The sequence below is a fragment of the Rhinatrema bivittatum genome, chromosome 4 (assembly GCF_901001135.1).
Source record: "Rhinatrema bivittatum chromosome 4, aRhiBiv1.1, whole genome shotgun sequence".
NCBI lineage: Eukaryota > Metazoa > Chordata > Amphibia > Gymnophiona > Rhinatrematidae > Rhinatrema > Rhinatrema bivittatum.
The window spans coordinates 55,892,900-55,911,924 of NC_042618.1; the positions used below are offsets into that span (position 1 = coordinate 55,892,900).

The 19,025-nt window shown below is 43.3% G+C and overlaps 1 protein-coding gene across 1 annotated transcript in view; it reads right to left on the minus strand.

Annotated features, from left to right (window-relative positions):
* Positions 1-313: 313 nt before the first annotated feature.
* The window catches only part of PRKCH (protein kinase C eta), a 246,047-nt gene continuing 227,335 nt past the window's right edge, over positions 314-19,025 (minus strand). The window contains 2 exon segments of the mRNA XM_029598155.1: positions 314-1,540; positions 2,965-3,108. Of these exon segments, the coding sequence (XP_029454015.1) occupies positions 1,394-1,540; positions 2,965-3,108 (291 nt within the window). The 3' untranslated portion in view covers positions 314-1,393.

The window sequence follows — 19,025 nt, forward strand, 5'->3', positions numbered from 1 at the left end:
TCCAGTCCTGGTCAGCAGAGAAGTTCTATCAGGAGGGGGTGAAAAAAAATCTTCCTCCAGCAACTGGGTTACTTGGCAGCAATGCATCAAGATACAACCATGTCTGATACTTTATCCAGAACATTTCTGCCCATAGAAAACCAAAAAAAAAAACCAACCCCTTCTAGTTGTGGGGGAATGAAGAGGGAAGGGGAAGGAGTGAGAGCAGAATTAGTGACAACCTTCAATAAATCAAGCCCAAATAGCAAAGAAGTTAAAAAAAAACCCAGTTTGTTAGAACAGAGGATGTATTTTAAAAATATGAAGCAAAATGCAAAGTTAGGATTTTAATCAATTTTCAAGCAGTAGGTTGACTACCCGTCTAGATATTGCATACAATGTCCTGGCCAATATCTTTTCCTTTGGCAAATTAATATTGCTTTGAAAATGTTCTTTTTTACACAGTGCTATATATATATATATATATATATACATATTTCCTTTAAATCCTACACATTTTAAATTCTAGTGCACCAGCCAAAATGCACTAGGTTTACTAGATAATAGCACGCTTAATTTAATAAACCTGTGCAGCACTGGAAATCAGTTAATTTGCAAACCCAAGATACAATAAGAAGGTGGTACTCGGAAGCATTTCATAGAATGCAAATGAACAGCAAGACTTTTCATACAAGTAGCTCAAAAATACTGAATTCATGTGCTGTTTGGTTGTTTCTGTTGTCCCGTAGTGCAAAGTATTTTTCCTGAAAGCGCAAGAAATTTAAAGGCGAGAGACGTCTGAACTTAGAGAAGGGATCGCTTCTTCATTGTCGATTTTGAACCGTTTTTTTTGTCTTTCCTCCCGAATGATCTCCACACTCAACAGGTCACCATGTGCCGGGTCAAGTGTCTGACTGGTCAGGGAAGAAGTCCGCAGCATTAGTGTAAGTGCTATTGCCCCTGCTAAAGTCTGCCCCTGTCTGAACCCCTGGGTGGCTCCACAGCTGGAAGACCTCTCCCCCATGCCCACGTCTGCTCACCCTCTCCCTGCATTTCTTCCAACGTCTCTCCTCAAAGGAGTTCAACTATAGGGCAAAAATCAGTGCAAGCCGCAAGAGCTGGAATGAGGACAAAACCAGAAGTATTAAAAACCTACTGCCATATCAACTGGTTTATAGTCCAGTTTGAAATCCAATGCTATAAATATTTGATCTCATAGTCAGAGCTGTAAAAAAAAACAACAAACAATTCCATAAAAAAAGCCTTTCACATTAAGGTTAACGTTTTTTTCCTTTCCAAAGGAAGACCCTATTGCTTTGAACTCCTGCAGGCTGGAATCGCTGCCGATTTCTCCTCAGTTCTCCGCCGTGTTGTCTTCATGTAAAATGTTGTTCTGTAGGTGGCCTTTTTAGGGCTATAAACTGAATCCCGGTGCAGTGTATGAAAAGTTTCTAAATTCATCCTGGTTAATCATTGAAAGAAGTTTTGGGTCAATTGGGGTTAAAACTGGATCTTCTTTTATAAAGTCTGGATCAAAATTGTTTACGTCCTCTTTGGATTTCTGTCAAATGAAGAGAAAAAAAAAAAGCACATTAGTAAAATTGTGGCAAAGTATCCTTTGCAGTGGGAATCCATGACTGCACCCCAGGCAGTTTTTTTTACAATTGGGGAGATTACAAAGTGAAAATAATGCGCCCAGATTCGAAAATACAATCTATGAAGGCAATTTTCAAAGAGTTCTGTGCATGAAAATTAGCATACACATTCATAAGTAGCCTGCATTTGCATAATCGCTGTTTTATAAAAGTCGCGAGCACGCGGGGACTTTACGCTCTGTGCGCGCGTATACATAGGGGCGGTCTAGGGGTGATCCAGGGTGGGGCCAACAAGTTATACATGTATGCTGTCGTTTTAAAGACACGCACATACATTTGTCAACTTGCTCGCATAATTTTGCATCTGCTAATTATCTCGCATAATTGCTATCTGACGGGTTTATTGGCTGGGTAGGAGGTTTGGGTGAACTGGGGGGGGGGGGGGGGGGGGGGAGTTCAGGTTGAAGAACCAGGAAGAGACCTGGAGGAGAACTGGTGGAGTAACTGGGTAAACTGCTTAATTGCAATTATGCCCACGCCTTACAATATGCCTTACAATATGACTTACACGGGTAAATCAGGTTTTACGTGAGGGAGAACTACTTTATTGCTGGGCGTCCTGCCCCACCCCTCCCCACCCAGACGTCATCCCCCAGGCCACCCCTTTGATCCAGCCCGGCACTTCTGCGTGTTCTGGGAGATACGCTCGTGGCTGGGCAGTTTTTAAAATGCGCTCGGCCGTGCGCGTATTCTGTGGTTTTTTACGTGCGCTGGGCTTTTAAAATTCAGGCGTTAGCTCATTACGCATTAGAGCAGGCTAGGCAATGCCAGTCCTTGATGTCAAGATCAAGTCTGGTTTTCAGGATATCCAGAATGAATATGCATGAGATATATTTGCATACCGTGGAGGCAGCGGGTGCCAATATATCTTGGGCTTATTCACTGTGGGTATCCTGAATACCAGACCTGTTGACAGCGCTCAAAAACTGGGGTTGCCTACCCCTTGTATTAGCACATAATGGAACTTCATGCAAAATCTGCTGCATAAGGACGATTTTGTAAAAAGGTCACTACACCTCAGTGAACTGCAATTAACATTTTTGCAAACGTTCCTATAGAAAAACCTCATATAGTTTTCTATCTACATTATTGGCAGGTAAAGCCTGGCAGAAACATATTATGTGCTGAATCGCCAATAGTGCATGAAATAAAGTTTTTTGTTTTTTTTCTCACTGCTTAGTACATTGCCTTCTCAGCATTTAAGTCTTAAGGAAGGAAGACTAACCGAGAAAGACCAGTTACTTCCCACAGCAGGTAAACTGATATCTAAAGAACCTAAACAGAGAACGGTTCGGAAGCCTAAGAGATGTGAAGAGAGAGACAAACTTACAATTCTGGGCTTAAAGGGAGGTTCTATCTGTCGCTTGTTCAACAGGTCCCAGTCAATCTCTTGAAAAAATGGATGCCTCAGGATTTCCTTCTCTCCGCCCATAGGCAGGCTCCCCAGGCGTTTATTGGGGTTCTTGTTCATGAACTGGAAAATAAAGATGAGATGATGGATTCACTGGTGTGCAGTCCAGGTAGAAAGGACTTCCACTACTTAACACCTGAAAGCGCAACCCTGAGATCTTTGCCAACAAGAGCTTTGGATCAGAGCCTTTCCATATTTTCAAGGAGTTTAGGAAATATCTGTGCCTCGGCCAGTGCTCCCCAGGCTAGCCAGAGTTGGGGATACTGTGGTGGCAGCACTCACAGCCCCTGGAAGGAGCAGAGCCTGGACTTAGGGTTCACAGTAGATGGGGGCTCTTGAAGGAGCTGCGGGTTTGTAGCCTCTGCCTCTTGGACTGTCGCTGCAACGGTGAATGTTGGTCCGAGGCACGGTAGCACAAAAGAGGCCAGGACTGCTTGAGCTGGTAGCTCAAAGAAAACAGGAGGAAAAGACCAGGCCAAAAATAAGATACAAATAATTTCTGCATAAATTCTGAAAGAAAATCTCTGGTAATTAGAAAAGTGGAAGGTGGTAAAATTGCTAAGATGCAAGAACAAAGGAGAGAAGAAATAACATTTCAAATTAAATAATAGTAGAGATCAACATTAACGATAAGGTCTTGAATTATGCTTCGTCTTGCATTTTAACATCCCAGGCTCTGCTTCAGTCTATGTATAAACTTGTTATTCATCTATTCATTATGTTTTGTTTGGGTTTCCTAAATTAAGATTTGGAAGCCAATTTTTTTCCTATTGGATTTGTTCGTACTTTTGATTTGTTATTGTTGTGCAATGCATTTACTGGGGTAGATTTTAATAAAGTACGCCCGCGTGAACAAGAGTACGCTGGATTTTAATAGATACGTGCAAAGCAGTACATATCCTTTAAAATCTAGGGTCGGCGCACGCAAGGCTGTGCAAAATCGGCAGCCTGTGTGCGCCGAGCCGCGCAGCCTGCCTCTGTTCCCTCCGAGGGAACTTTCCTTCCACCTCCCCGCACCTTCCCCTACCTAACCCAACCCCAACCCTATCTAAACCACCCCTACCTTTGTTTGAAGAGTTACGCCTGCCCGAGGCAGGCGTAACTCGCGCACGCCGGCTGCGCAATTCCCTGGTCCGGGAGCAGTTTCGGGGGCTTCGACCACGCCCCTGAAATGCCCCCGGGCTGAAACCATGCCCGCGGTCCTGCCCCCGGATGACACGCCACCATGACACGCCCCCCCAGAAAAGCCCCGGGACTTAAGTGCGTCCCGGGGCTTGCGTGCGCCGCCGAGCCTATTCAACATAGGCTCGGTGCGCGCAGGGAGAACTTGGGGCAGGTTTTCGGGGGGTACGCACGTATCTTACGCGCGTACCCCTTTGAAAATCTGCCCCACTGTGTTTAAAGCAGACTGCATGTCATTTTTGTCTACAGATTGGCTTGTCCTTTGCTTTCCCCTTGCTCTCTCTCTTCTGCTCCCCACTGCCTGCTTCACTCATCAAAATCCCCACTTAAAAGCTCCCGTAAAGTACAAAACCTGGGTCTATTTTAAGAAAATTCTTTTACTTGTTCCCTTCATACCAGGAAATGGAGCTCCATATATACCTCAGAGGGCATCCTCCTGTCAAGTCGACATGTGCTTTACAGAAATTACTTTCAGCACTTCCTAAAACTACTTCCTACAACTCAGAGGCAAAGGCATTGTTTCTGGGCAATATACAAATAAGCTATGTTATAAGTTTTAGTTTCCCCCACTTGATTGATATTATCAGAATTATGAGGACAGGCACAGGAAGCTGCCTTGTGCTAGAGATGACAAAAGAAATAAACAAACATTTCCTAAAGCGTTGTAACAAAACTAGACAAAAACCCACAAAATTGTATTTTTCGTTTTCACAAATAGTGCCTGCTATTTGCAAAAGTAACAAAATGAGAAACAAAACTAAACCCCCTGAAACATAATGAAAACCCTGCCTTGTGCCTGCACGTAAGACTTCTTACATGCATCAAAAGGTATTTTATGCTCTTGCTTAAAAGAAATGAGCTGAAGTTGAGAAATCTGTTCCTAAACGCGTTTCTCAATCAAGTAAGGCTGAAAGTCAGCGCCCTTTCCCGATATAAAATATGGAACTAGCTCATGTGAATAAGTCAGACAATACTATTATTGCCAAGGATAATAAATCAAGAAAGAATATGGGCCTCATTTTCTAAAGTATCGCAGGCCTGCGATACTTTAGGTAATGAGGGGCGGGGGGGTCGACCCGGGGGGCGTGGCGATTGCTGCCGGTTTCGCACCCAATAGCGCCACCATAGAAGGTGTAGCTATTGGGTGCGAACTCGGACGCGAAAAGGTCCTTACCTTTTCGTCGTCCGCGCCCGTCTTCGCGGAGTCGGCCCCGGTGACGCCCCGACTCCTCCTCTTCCGGGGCCGACTCCGCCTCCATCCTGGTATCGCACGCGATAAGGGACTTTTCACATGCGAAACTTCCCTTATCGCGTGCGAGCCACTTGGAAAATGAGGCCCTATGGGAGGCACTGGAATGACATCTCTGGCCCTTGAATTTTCTTCAGCTAGAAGATGCCACAGTGCAGTGCTCAGCACTTAGAGGTGGAAACATTCCGGAAAATATCATATCAATCCCCCCTCCTCCCCATCCCCTTTAAACTATCTTTGGAATCCATTTTATCATTCACTTTTTTGCTCCCATATTGTTATCTTTGGCTCATTACATTTTTCAAACATGATGAAGTCAGTGTAGTTTCTGTAAGTTAGTCAAGAAATATATTAGGTTAGTCCATTAAAAAAGTAACAACATATTTTTCTTTAGTTTTTTAACCTTTATTTCCATGCAGAAAACCTCAGAACATTTTTCCAGAACTGAAAATACATGCAGGAAATTAGTGTCCTTTTCCATCTGGGAGTATAGCGCTCACTAGGGGTGTGCATAGCCAAATATTTCATTTTCAGTTTGTCCACTTGTTTTGTTTTTACGCTTTTATTTTTTTGTTTATTTGCATTTATTCATTTTCAGCAAAGCATTGCAAATAGCACTATTTCAATTTGCAATACTTTGCTGAAAATGAATGAAAACAAAGGAGGGAAATTTCAAAGGAGTGCGTAAATGTAACCTACTATTGTAGCAATTTTCAAAAGCCATTTACTGGAGGAAAGTGCACTTTCACAAGTAAATCCAATGGACAATTCAATGGCATGTACTGTAGCAATTTTCAAAAGCCCACTTACTGGAGGAAAGTGCATTTACATGTGTAAAAAATGTATGAAAAACAAACAAATTGGCTAAGTATATCAATAAAACTCCACTCACCAAACCGAAATCTCCGCTCAGCTAACAAAGGTCTACTAAAAATTCCACCTGCTGGTCACAGACTTACCTCAACTCGGAAGAGAGCCATATCCCTAGGAAGCCCCGAACTATGGAACTCCCTCCCAACCGAACTGAGAACACAACAAAATCTAAAAACCTTCAAAAAACTTGGATGTTCACCAAATCCTACCAAAACACCCAATGACCCTATGCTACAACTTCCCTCCCCACCGGCCCATATAAACATGCAGAACCAATCCAAAGCACGTAATTTAACTGTACAATTTAAAAGCCAAACTATGTGTATAATGATTAAGATAACTATGTTAACAAGCTTATGAACTTTTGAATACTCTGTTAAACGTCGAAACTTTGTAAACCGTTGTGATGGCGAAACCGAATGACGGTATATAAAACTCGATAAATAGATACATGAAAATAAATAAATCAATTTTAAAATCAGGCCCTAAGTTTTTTTGTTTTTTTTCTGGAACGAAATTCACTTCATTTGATAAGAAACAAAAATGGGCTCATTCGACAAACAAATGAACATCCCTGGAGCTCATTTCATGTTCCTTCTCAATCTGACTGCTGTATTCAAAGCCATTCCACACTACAGCTGTCAGCATCAAGGCTTTTCCCATCCACCTCCCCAGCCAAGACTGCATTCTGCTCACAGAGACTCCATTCTGCCCATCAAAACTCAGTTCTTTGCCCCTGTGTACCATATCCTCTATCATATAGACCTATTAAGGCCCTCCCCGGACGGAAGACCAGCCCGATGGCTCAGGAGCTAGTGCTGTGATTCCCAGATCACCTCTTCCATACCCTGGCAGAGGTCGTCAGGGTGACACCCAGAGGCTGGATTCAGAGCCCATGATATAGTGTTCTGGAAGGAGCCCTGCTGCCCTCAGGACCATTCCTGCACTTGCCCAGACTAGGAACAATGGGAGGGTGGGTGTATTACCAAAGGGGTAGTTGGGAACAAAAAGGTTCAACGCTCCAGGATCCCAGCATGGATTCCAACCGAGCTGGAAGAGAAAAAGAACTACAAGGCCCCCAAAAAAGAAAAGAGACTAACCCCCAATGCTCTGCTTTATCACTTCTGACAACATTTTACTATTTTTAAAAATACATTTTCAAAAGGCTACAAATATTGAGAACCATACATACACAGGGCTTCCTACATTTTGACAACTCTAGTAAGTTATTGTTTATGGCTGACAGAGAGAGGGGCAATACTTTGGCTCTTTAGTTAAGGAGAGAAAGCTCTTTCTGGGCATGAATCAAAGAAATTAGTTTTCTTAAAATCTAGAAGAAAAAACGAAAATGCTTGCTTTTTAGAAATACTATCAGACCTTTAATTTATCTGGACAGAATGATTTTGTTACCTATAGGTAGGTACCTTTGATAAGAGATAAGATCTCAATCACACACTCTCTCTCCCTCTCTCTGCCTGCACCATTTGTCAGCAAACATGCAGGATGCTAAAATATTTGCTGTGCTAGCAAAGTGTACTGTGTGCTAATGGGGCCGAGGAGTAAAACAATGCGCAAGATAGCTTGGCTTTCTCTTGGCTCTGCTGATAGAAATCACAGTCTGAAGCAAATCAGCATTCCAGGCAAACCACTTAAGCAAAGGCTTTTCTTCAACACCAAAGGTCACGTAAACAAGGCTACCCCAGCCAAACTGGATCTTCTTGGTCTGAACAAGTTATCAGACTGGCTGCACTGTGACTGTCAGAAAATTAAAGGCCTCAAGCATCGCTAGTAAATCTGATTTCCTCTGACCTGCATCCACACTGCCCAGGGATTTGGCTAAGGAAAGCATGAATCTGATTCTTGTCCAACATTTTTTTCCCAGTGGTCAAGGAAACAAAAGCCAAAGGTGGAGTAGGAAAGAGGGTAGAGAAACCATTTTAAGAGGCGATCCTTATCAAGGCTTTAAGATACAAAAAGTTAATTGCAAAAAAACCCCAAAAAAACAAAGAATGAAACAAGAAAGACATTTAGCACAATATGCCGGGAGATTACTAGTTTGCACTAGAGCAAGTACACAAGATATATTGTCAACAAAGCTGCTGCATGATCCAGTTTCTTAAAGGTCCCCGTTAGCCATTTCTGCTTTTTTTTTTTTTTTTTTAATTATCATCCCAATGCACTGTCAGCCCGATTTTAAAAGGGCCACGTGTGTAAAAAAAAATGGGGGTTCCGCGTGTGGCCGGGCCTTGCCCGCACCGCATGCATTTTAGAACGGGCCAGGCCACGCACGAAAACCCACCGTTACCCACCGAAGTGCCGGGCCCTGCAAAAGGGGCAGGCCGGGGGTGTGGTCAGGGTGGGGGGGGGGGGTGGGACAGTGCCATTAGCCGCTGTCCTGGGGAAGCACGGAGATTACTTCTGCTCCCAGGGAGCAGTAAGTATTAAAATAAAAAAATTAGGAATAAGTAGGGTTAGGGACAGGAAAATTCCCTCCCAGTCCACTCCTTAACGGGCATGAACTGGGGAAGCCCAATTGTGTCGCCGTGCGTATTTTGCTAAAATCCCCCCCCTCCCCCCATGCATGAGTCTTGGACCGCCTGCACATACCCGCGCAGATTTTAAAATCCGCCGGCGCACACATGTTATAAAATCGGCGCGCGGGCACATGGATGCGTGCGGGTCTTAAAATCGACCCCTATGTATTTGTAGCTTTGCTGTTTCCATTTGAAATTAGCTCTACAGGTGTCAGAAAGCCAAAATAGTGCTAATGTCTCCCTCCAGAACCTGGATCACAAGGCATCTCTGTGCAAAGTTTGGTCCAATAATTTGTGGTCGTTTCTAATTAACAGAAAAGCACACAGCCGTGAAAGGGAAAAATATAAAGAGTTGATCCCTTTGATATTGTTTGGGATTCTTTTTTACATCAAATGGTAACACTGACATCAGCAGTGAATCTTGAGGAGAACTGAGTCCCCCTCCCCAGCTCAGATTTTAAGGACAGGTTTTTCAAGAGAAGCAGCCCAAATGAAAGATGGAAGCCATTACCTATTGAACTCTGCTCATTTTATTTATTTATTTGAGTTTTTCTATACCGGCATTCGTGATTAAAAATCACATCATGCACATATAACAAGGGGGTGTGAACAAAAAAAACCTCATCTTATTACATCTGGAGGCCGATGTAATAAGGTGCGCTAGGCTGAGTGAATACACTTCTGTGCATGGAACTTTACTCTCAGTTTAGAAAGGATTTTAGCACACAAAAAAATGTCCTTACAAATTAGTGCTCTTCCATACAAATAGTTATTTATTTATTTTATTTGTTAGGCTTTTTATATACCAATGTTTGGACTTGCTGTCACATCGGTTTACAGACATTTAAAAAATTAGAAACACAAATTTCAATAATTCATAAAATAATAAAAGTCAATGGGCCGGATTTTAATATCTACGTGCAGGCGTAGATTTGTGTGCGCAACCTGGCGTGCACAAATCTACGCCCGATTTTATAACATGTGCGTGCAGCCGCGCACATGTTTTAAAATCCGGGGTCGGTGCGCACAAGGGATGTGCACTTGTGAGCGCCGAGCCCTAAGGGAGCCCCGATGGCTTTCCCTGTTCCCTCCGAGGCCACTTCGAAATAGGAGCGGCCTCGGAGGGAACTTTCCTTTCGCCCCCCCACCTTCCCCTCTCTAACCCGCCCCCCAGCCCTACCTAAATCCCCCCACCTTTGTTTTATTATTTACGCCTGCCTCTGGGCAGGCGTAGATTGTGTGCGCCGGCCGAAGCAGCAGTGGAGAGGCCTCTGGCCATGCCCATGCCCTGCCCATTTTTTCAAGCCCGGGACTTACACGTGTCCCGGGGCTTGCGCGCGTCACCAGGCCCAATCTGCCCCAACATAATCATAAGAACCGGCATTAATACATACACATAAAAAATAATAAAATTTAAGTGGTAAAAAATATTGCTATAGTACAATTAATAAATCAAGCACATAATTAACCTATGCAAATTATAAAAAACAATAAGCATAAACATGTTCTTAAGAACAGTGCATAAATACCATGTTAATGAAGGTAGTGACTATTACTTTCCAATGCAGGAAGGTTTAATTAATGTTTTTTCAATGCTGGAAACTGAACTCTTGGGTCAGATGTGGAGTAATGTTAACTCACATTTCTGGGGCTAGTTTTAGTCTATGGCGCAGGTGACCAACTCCGGTCTTCAAGCCACAGACAGGCCTGGTTTTCAGGATATCCATAATGAATATTCACAAGATAGATTTACATACAATGGAGGCTATGCATGCAAATCTCTGTCATGCATATTTTTTGTAGATATCCTAAAAATCAGCCCTGTTTGGGGCTCCTGAGGATTTGTTGGCCTCCCTGGAGCTGGGCCAGTATGATCCCAGAGCAAAAACTCCTGGGTGTGGAGGACCTGGAACCAGGTCTCCCAGATCCACGGTGGATTACTGCACCTGGGAACCTAAGGTCCAGAACCAAGCTTGCACATTCCATAGATTAAAACACTGGCATCAGAAATGTGAGTAATCTTTAATCCATCTGTGATACCGGAGTTACATTTCTAAGTCTAAAAAAAAAACTGGCCAAGCATTAGAGAGTACCGAAGTCCAGAACTCCGAGCCAGAGGGACTCTACTCCAGGTCCCACAAGAGGGAGAAGCATAACGATAATCTATCGTTATGTAAGCTCTTTGGGACATGCACTTACAGTAGCACAATTATCACTATCATGCAGTGCTCACAGTATATACAGCTATCTATCGCTGTCTTGTAAGCTTCTCTGGATCTGTGTAAGACCTGGGAAAGCAGCTGGAGGCAGAGCTGTTGGCCAGGCAGGACTTGCATGACAGCAGCTTGACAGAATATGGTGGGCCTTATGCAGCAAATTGGAGAAGTATGAGGTGAGAGTGATAAGACACTTGTACAAAAGCAAGTATTACACGATGGTGACAACTGAGCCACTGTAAGTCCCTTCCCCAAGAGCTTATGTCATGATAGATAGTTCCACATACAATTTTGTGCACAATGATGACAACTGTGCTAATAAATGCCTGTCCCAAAGAGAAGCACTTTTTAAACTTAATACCAGCCTAGTGTACATTTTCAGTAGTTTTATGTGTATATATCCTGTTTTTTACACATAAATCATGATTTGTGCACATAAAACAAAAGTTATGCACATAAACCATTTTTTTTTTATGAATGCTATACATTTTTATGGGCCCATTTTTGGGTTAGCATGTTTGTTTGATTTAAACTCCTGATGCATTTACATACTATTAGCTTACTGCATCAATTTTCGCTGCATGAGTACAAGGTAGCTTACGTTTTTCCTTCATCTTTTATGACATCAGTCCTTTGCTGAGCTAGAAACCTCCCCCCTGTAGTTAAAGCCTTAGAGAAGGTCGGAGCCCAAAGACACAGCTCTAGATAATCAGTTATGCTGTGAGAAGGTTTTAAATCTGGTGACTGTAAATAAGGGTTTAGCCTTGTGAGGAGAATAAATGCATGGTTTGTTTCAGGAACGCAGGCGATCTTTACCCCATGAAGGTAGCTTTTGTAAGGGGTTGACTGAACTTTATTTAGACAACCAGGTTCTGTGTAAACTTGCGTTGAAAGGGCTCTTAGCCAGCGTGGAAAGAAACCAAACATTTTCTTTTGCGGATTTCTTCTGTTTTGGCGTTATGATCTGACTGCATTACAGCAAGCAAGACCTTACTGGCACACTCCAGCAAAATGACAAAGGGTGACATGCCATACATTTTAAACACATGCAATTTTTTTTGAAACCCAGTCCAACAAATTTACAGAAAATCTGTGGAATGATAAAAAAACCCAAAAAATCATAAGCTTAAAAGAGTTAAATAACCTTCCACAATTTTTTTTTAGGTCAAATATGTATACTGCACAGAAATTTGAGAACAAGGTGTTCTCACCGATTCACACCTGAAAACAGGTGCACACAATTTTACATAATTTTGAAGAGCCTCAAAAACTGGGGTGGCATCAATGTGCCTTCTGCTGATGTATACAAACTTTAAGCTACCCCCTCCATCTCAGTCCTACTATTATTTATAATAATGAATGTGCACGATCTGTAGGTGCTGTGTTTGCATTGCTAGCTCTGTAGCTCTACCACTGCACAAATCAAGCTGAGGAAAATGCTTCGGGTTCTGCATTCTCCTCTCTTTGCAGGATCGCTCCCGTTTGACTGCCTTCTTAATTTGACTTTCAGTTGCTTTCCATGTGTCAGTGCTTCTATTCACTGATCTGAGGCAGGATTAGTAGGACTGAATGATCTCCAACAAACACAAACTCTTTAAAACACTGGCATGAAGGCAGCCCAGCTGTGATGGCTATGGTACAAAAAAATAAAACAACCCCAAAAAGACAGAGAAAAAAAACAAGGTCTCTAAAACACTGCTCATTGTGATAGTTTGCACAAAAAGACTGCCGCATGAGAGTCTATGAATCTTCACTCTATGGTACAGGATAGATAGACTCAGATTCACTTTCCAAATTCAAATATTGTTCATTGCCAGGAAATCTACTAGGCCAATTGAACTGCTTAATGGATTAGCACAGCACGAATGCTTCTCCTCACCATTTGAAATAAGCCCATGTCACTTACTAACTGAGGGTCATCCAGTTAGATGACCCTTAGTTTCCTAGTTTCTGTCCGCTTCCCATGGACAGGTACGTGCATCACAAGTGCCACCCTGGGAAAGAAGTGAATGGAAACCTTTGCTTACAGTCTCTTGAGTACTGGAAACCGAGTTGTTGCATTGTGCATGTTAAATGTTGTGGAAGAAATCTCGGCTTGTTCCTAAACAAGGGGAGCAAAAGTGAATAAAAGGCTGTGGGTTTTAGCTTTGATTTTTCTCTTAAGATTATTGTTCCCCACTTTTACAACAAGTAGGAAAAGCAGACTATAAATATACGGTAATTTGATCTGTGCTTCTTAGCAAACAGAGGGACCTTGTGAACAGACAGCGGCAGCTCCAGCAATGGGGGACACAGAGGAGGCACAGTGAGTTTCAGGGTGGGTAAGCGCCAAGGGCCTTTCTATCCGACCAAAAGTAACCCAGCCAGGCTGGGGGAGGGACAGTCTCCCTGTTTTGGGGGACGTCCTTCTCTGGAGCTGCAAACGGACGAGCTCTGGGGAAATAGAGCAGTTTCAAGGTCTTTACAAGAAGCAGGTTGTGGTTCCTGGATAATGAATGAACATAACAAAATCGTGTTTGTCTGTGGCTTCCAGGTCCTTTATCCTGGGAAGGGCGTGAATATGAATCTTTGTCTGACATTTCTGGCTCTTGGAGACTTGAGAATGAGCCGTTGTATACTGAATGTGCTGTGGTGTGGCGGGCTTTGTTATCTTGCCTTAATGAAAGAGTCATGGTAATCTAGCCCAAAAAAACCCCATAAAAGTTAAGGATGTGCATTTGTTTGAAACAAATGAGTAAAATGCAATGCATGAGATCATTTTTGTTTTATTCGTGGAGCCCGCCCCACCAAATGAATGGTGGCCACAGATTTAAACAAAACTTTCTTTCATTTGTTTCTGCTCCTCTTTCAAGTCTGTGGCACACTGGAAACCGCTGCATTGAGAAAGGTGCAGTGAAACTAGTAACTATAGAAACCAACCATTCCTTGTGTGAGGTAGCAGTCGAGGAGGAAGAAGTAAGCAATTGGACAGGATGGAGGACCAATCAGGCTGAAGCTTTTTTTTTTTTTTTTTTAAATAGCCTAGCTGGCATCTGCACCAAGTGATGCTAATATTCTCTCACTGACAGGTCTGAGCATGTTCAAAGAAACTCTGTTCTCTGGATTTCGCAGGTCTAATTTATCCAGTTAACCGAACCAGATAAGTCTGAATATCGCTATTTAGCTGGCTAAGTTAGCCAGATAAGAAGTGCTGCCCAGTTACACCCACTGCCCGCTCACTGACTGTCTAGCTAACTTACCTAGGCCAGGACTTATCAAACTATCGCATGCGATAGAAAGAGGGGCGTGCTTTATGATAACAGCCTATTTATCGCAAAGTGCGCTATCTTAGTGCTTCGCATAGGTATTACCACAGAGTGGGATAACTTTTTCGCACTTTGCGGTAAGTACCACAATTGTTGCAATTCCTCCCTACAACCACTGGGGGGGGGGGGGGGGGAGAGAGAGAGAGACTAGCTATAAGGCCCTTATAGTAATTAGGTATTTATACCTCTATATGAGGCCCACCTAGTAACTTGAGCTGAGGTTTAAGCAGGGGTTAGGGGGCCCCTTTCACATTCAGAGTGAGACGAACGAACAGAACGGTACACTCTTGTGAAGATTTGATGACCTTCGGAGTGAGGAAACTCACACAAAGATAAGATTTGTACAATGTTCTCTCAACCTAGCTTGATGGAATCTCTACCTGGGTAAAAATCCTGCCCCAAATTCCTCCCCCTTTTCCAAATTAGCATCGCACCATGCACTATGGCGCTTTTTGCATGCGATAAGGCGTTTTTCGCATGCAAAAACGCATAAATCAATTTGATAAATGACCCCCTTAGCCAGGTAAGTCATTTTTCTGGCTAAGTGGCAACAGCGGAACATAGCTGGATATCCAGTGGCCCCCACTTAGCTGGTTAAGTGCTACTTAACTGGTTAAGTAGTGTTTCAGTATTGATCTCTTAGATGATCAAAAAGGAGAGGAGAGAATGGCAGTGAGCAGAAAAATGGCAAGAGCAGAGGACTGGGTGTTGCAGTAGCGCCAGCGCAGCCTGTCAGAATAATGGTAGCTGCAAGAAAAAAGGGAGTCCTGTCCCTAATCTTAAGAGAGACACTTTTAGGCTCAAATCGTCAGGAGTGGAAAATGGCTAAAGCCATAAGAAATTGAAATCTATTCCCTTATGATACTTGCCAAAATGTGGTCTTGCCCCAGCAATCCGATGCTTTACATACACCTTGCCCAGTTACTTTTAATGGTTTCATGCCCTCTTGGACTTTGTCTCCAAACTCTCTTTCCTTATGGATCTTACCAAGTACTAGTCTCATCTTTTGGTAGATTATACCACGGCAAAAGGGATGTTCTTGCCACCCTGTGCAGCTGCTTTGCAGCTCCCAAGATGCTCTGGGGGTTTTCATGCCACTCTTTCCACTGCTCTGAATCTCTATCACTGCCTTGGGGTTCTTCCTGCCTTTTTTGGTGTTCTGTTCCCCCTTCATGGTACCTTGAGCTGTTTATGCCATACTTGGTGCTGCCCTGTCCCTCTCTTGCAGCCTTGGGGGTGGGGGGTGGTGAATTCATGCCACTTCATGCCCTTTGCCCCATGTTTGGATCTTTGGGGTGTTCTGGCTTCTGCTGCTGCTCTAAGGAACTTCTTCCACCGCTGGTAGAGTTTTGTCCGATTGAGGGTCCTTGGGATACTTTTAGTGTCACGTTGACATAGTCCTGATGCATTGAAGGGCCTTCACCTTTCTGAGAAGTTTTATTAGAAAATTATTAGAAAACCACTATTTAGGAGCCCACAATAGGCTGCCCCCATTGCCTTTAATGGGAAACAAATGAACAAATGCATTTTTGTTTTGTTTGAAATGAACCAAACGAATGATTGTGACCTATGAAACAAATAAATGAACAAAAATACGATTTTTGCCTCTACACACTGAGCCGGATTTTATAAATTAGCGAGAGCGCGTACTTTTGTTCGCGCACCAGGCGCGAACAAGAGTACACAGGATTTTAATAGATACACGTGTAGCCGCGCATATCCATTAAAATCCGGGGTTGGCTGCGCAAGGCTGCCCAAAATCGGCAGCCTGCGCGCGCCGAGCCGCGCAGCCTACCTCCGTTCCCTCTGAGGCCGCTCTGAAATTGGAGCAGCCTCGGAGGGAACTTTCCTTCCACCCCCCCGCACCTTCCCTAACCCACCCCCCCGGCCCTATCTAAACCCCCCCCCCCACCTTTGTCGGCAAAGCGTAACTTTGCGCGCACCGGCCAACTGCCCCGCTCCATGTTCCGGTCCTGGGGGCTGGTCCGGAGGCCACGGCCACGCCCCCGGAACGCCCCTGGGCCGAAACCACACCCGCGGCGCCGCCCCCTAAACGTCGCGTCACACGCGACACGTCTCCAAAACGCCGCGTCACTCCGGGCACGCCCCCGACAAGCCCCCTCCATGCAAGCCCCGGGACTTGCGCGCGCAGGAGGGGTTTGGGGTAGGTTTTCAGGGGGTACACGCGTATCCTACGCGCGTACCCCTTTGAAAATCTACCCGACTGCTAATACAGTTAACGCATTAGAAAACAGAGATTGCTTATGGATAAAATACTGAGAAAGATATTTGTTTCACTACCATTCAGAGCCTGAAAATTACCTCCCAACCTCTTCAATCTATTCCTCACAAACAAACAACCAGCTAATTAGCTTCCAATTATAGAAACATCAAAATGATGGCGAACAAGGCCCATCTAGTCTATCAATTGTTGCTATTTGCTACGTTATTGTAGATGCTTTATCTTGTTTATATTTATTTGTCATTGTTATGCATTTTCTGCTGCTGTTTTATGCACAAATCATGTATTTTTATGCCTGTAGCTTTGTTACTCATCCCGAACTTTGGAAGATGAGGGCTAAAAGTAATTTTAAATAAATAAATAAACGTCCATTTACCTTGCTTCCCTCCTATTCAAATATTCTCTGAGCTTATTCCATGCTTTCTTGAATCCTGATTTCATCTTTCCCCACCACCTCCAGTGGGAGGCTGTTTCCCATATCCAATACTTTTCTTTTTTTTATGAAAAATAAATTACTCTATGTTAAATGGCTGGTACAGTGTGCAGCAGCTCAGGTCTAATTTTCCAGCCAGGGCTCTCAAAATCTGAACCTGCAACCAATACCATTTGGCTCCCCATCAGGGATTCGACTACTGAGATAAAGGAGCTTCCATGTTTGCTCTCCAGCCTGGCTCTCAAACAATGTGTAACCTGCTGTTTTACATCAGATGGCACATTTGCTACAAAGAAATACTGAACTCAGAAAAGTCATCTGTCAACAAAATAGATAAGAGATACTGACAATCTCTCAAAGGTTTCCATTCATATTCAGTACCAAACACGGATACTTTAATCTAAAAAGGAACAGCCTGAATTGCCATGATGGCCCCTAAATAGCTTTATAAAACAAACACTGCCTGCTTTTTGTTCTCCATTGTTTAGTTGTTTCTTATATATTTAATCTTTCAGGTCAGACATACAGTCCAGGAAGACAGTCCATGTTGTTCCAAGACCTTCAGTTCAAAATTAGACCTTAAGAATATTCTGTATGATGGCTCCCATCGGGGAATTATATAGATCCAGACACAGGATGCAACTACAGGGAATGCTAGGAGCACAGGGCCAGGCCATGTTCTTCCTGCTTCCGTGGTAGGAAAGAATGTACAAAAACAATATGGATTACACCCTATTCTTTACAGGATCGTGAATTTCTACTCTCTTAGGATAACTATTCTCATGAAGCAATGTCTTAGTGAGCTCTGTACTCACTAAGACACTGTTAAGTTTGTGGAAGCTGATTTAAAACAGCAAATAAATGAGCTGAAATAATAATGAGATAAATCTAAGATATTTACTTTAAACTTGTGTTGTTATCGAAGAAGTCTCTGTCTCATTAGGCTGTACGATTGCCACATTAGTCAACTTGAATGCACAGAAATAAATGTTAAATATACGTTTGGTGATAACATTTATATTGGACTAATTTAATGCATTTCCTGACTAGTTTTCAAGAGTTAACCTTCTCTTCCTCAGGTAGATAGAGACTAGGAGTCCTCAATGCATAAAAAACTCTATGGTCCAAGATAGCTAGGGACCTTCATTCTCAGTTTTGATTTTATTTTCCCCAGGATTTTATTACAGCGAACAAAAATAGCGGCTGGATATGCACCTCTTAATCAACACATGACATTTGCTTCCCCTCGTTCCACCAGGAATGCCTCCTTGCCAGCTGTCTGCCTAGGTAAATGGGGTTGAAAATTGCCCTCTATGGATTTTTGCCAGTGAGTTTTGCTTTAACTCCTCTGATCCTCTAACTTCCCTCTCCCCCAAATTTCAAACTCCTCTTCCCCATCTTGCGGCCACAGCAGCAACAACTTTTACGGGGGTTTGCTGGTTTCGCATGAAACATCCAGATGAGTGGTGCAAGTGGCTCTTTGGAGCATGGAAATGCGCGGTGCCGACTGCTGAAGAGTTTAGCCACAAAGGTTTTTGTAATTCTGTGCAATATGCCATAAGCAGTGTCACCTCATAGTCACGCTTACAGAAGGAATCTTAGGGCTGTAGTTAAACCTTTATTGCCTGCATGAATTTGTCAGAACTAAGTTGCTAAATCAGGCAATCAGATGGTCTGATTTGGGATTTTTTTTTTCTCTAGTGCATTAGTTACCTCTATCTGTCATCATTAGAAGATTGATTTGAACCTTCAGTGAATGCAGTCCTTGTCATATCAATACTGAGGCCAATTGATAAGCTGGTGAGCGGACATGTTCATCTGGCTGAAAGTCAGCTGGATAAATTGTCCTGAATATTCAGCAGAATAAACGTCCCGCTGAATATACCTGCTTCATGGAGCCGGATAACTTTCTACTTAACCAGATACTTCAAAGACATCGGATTAAG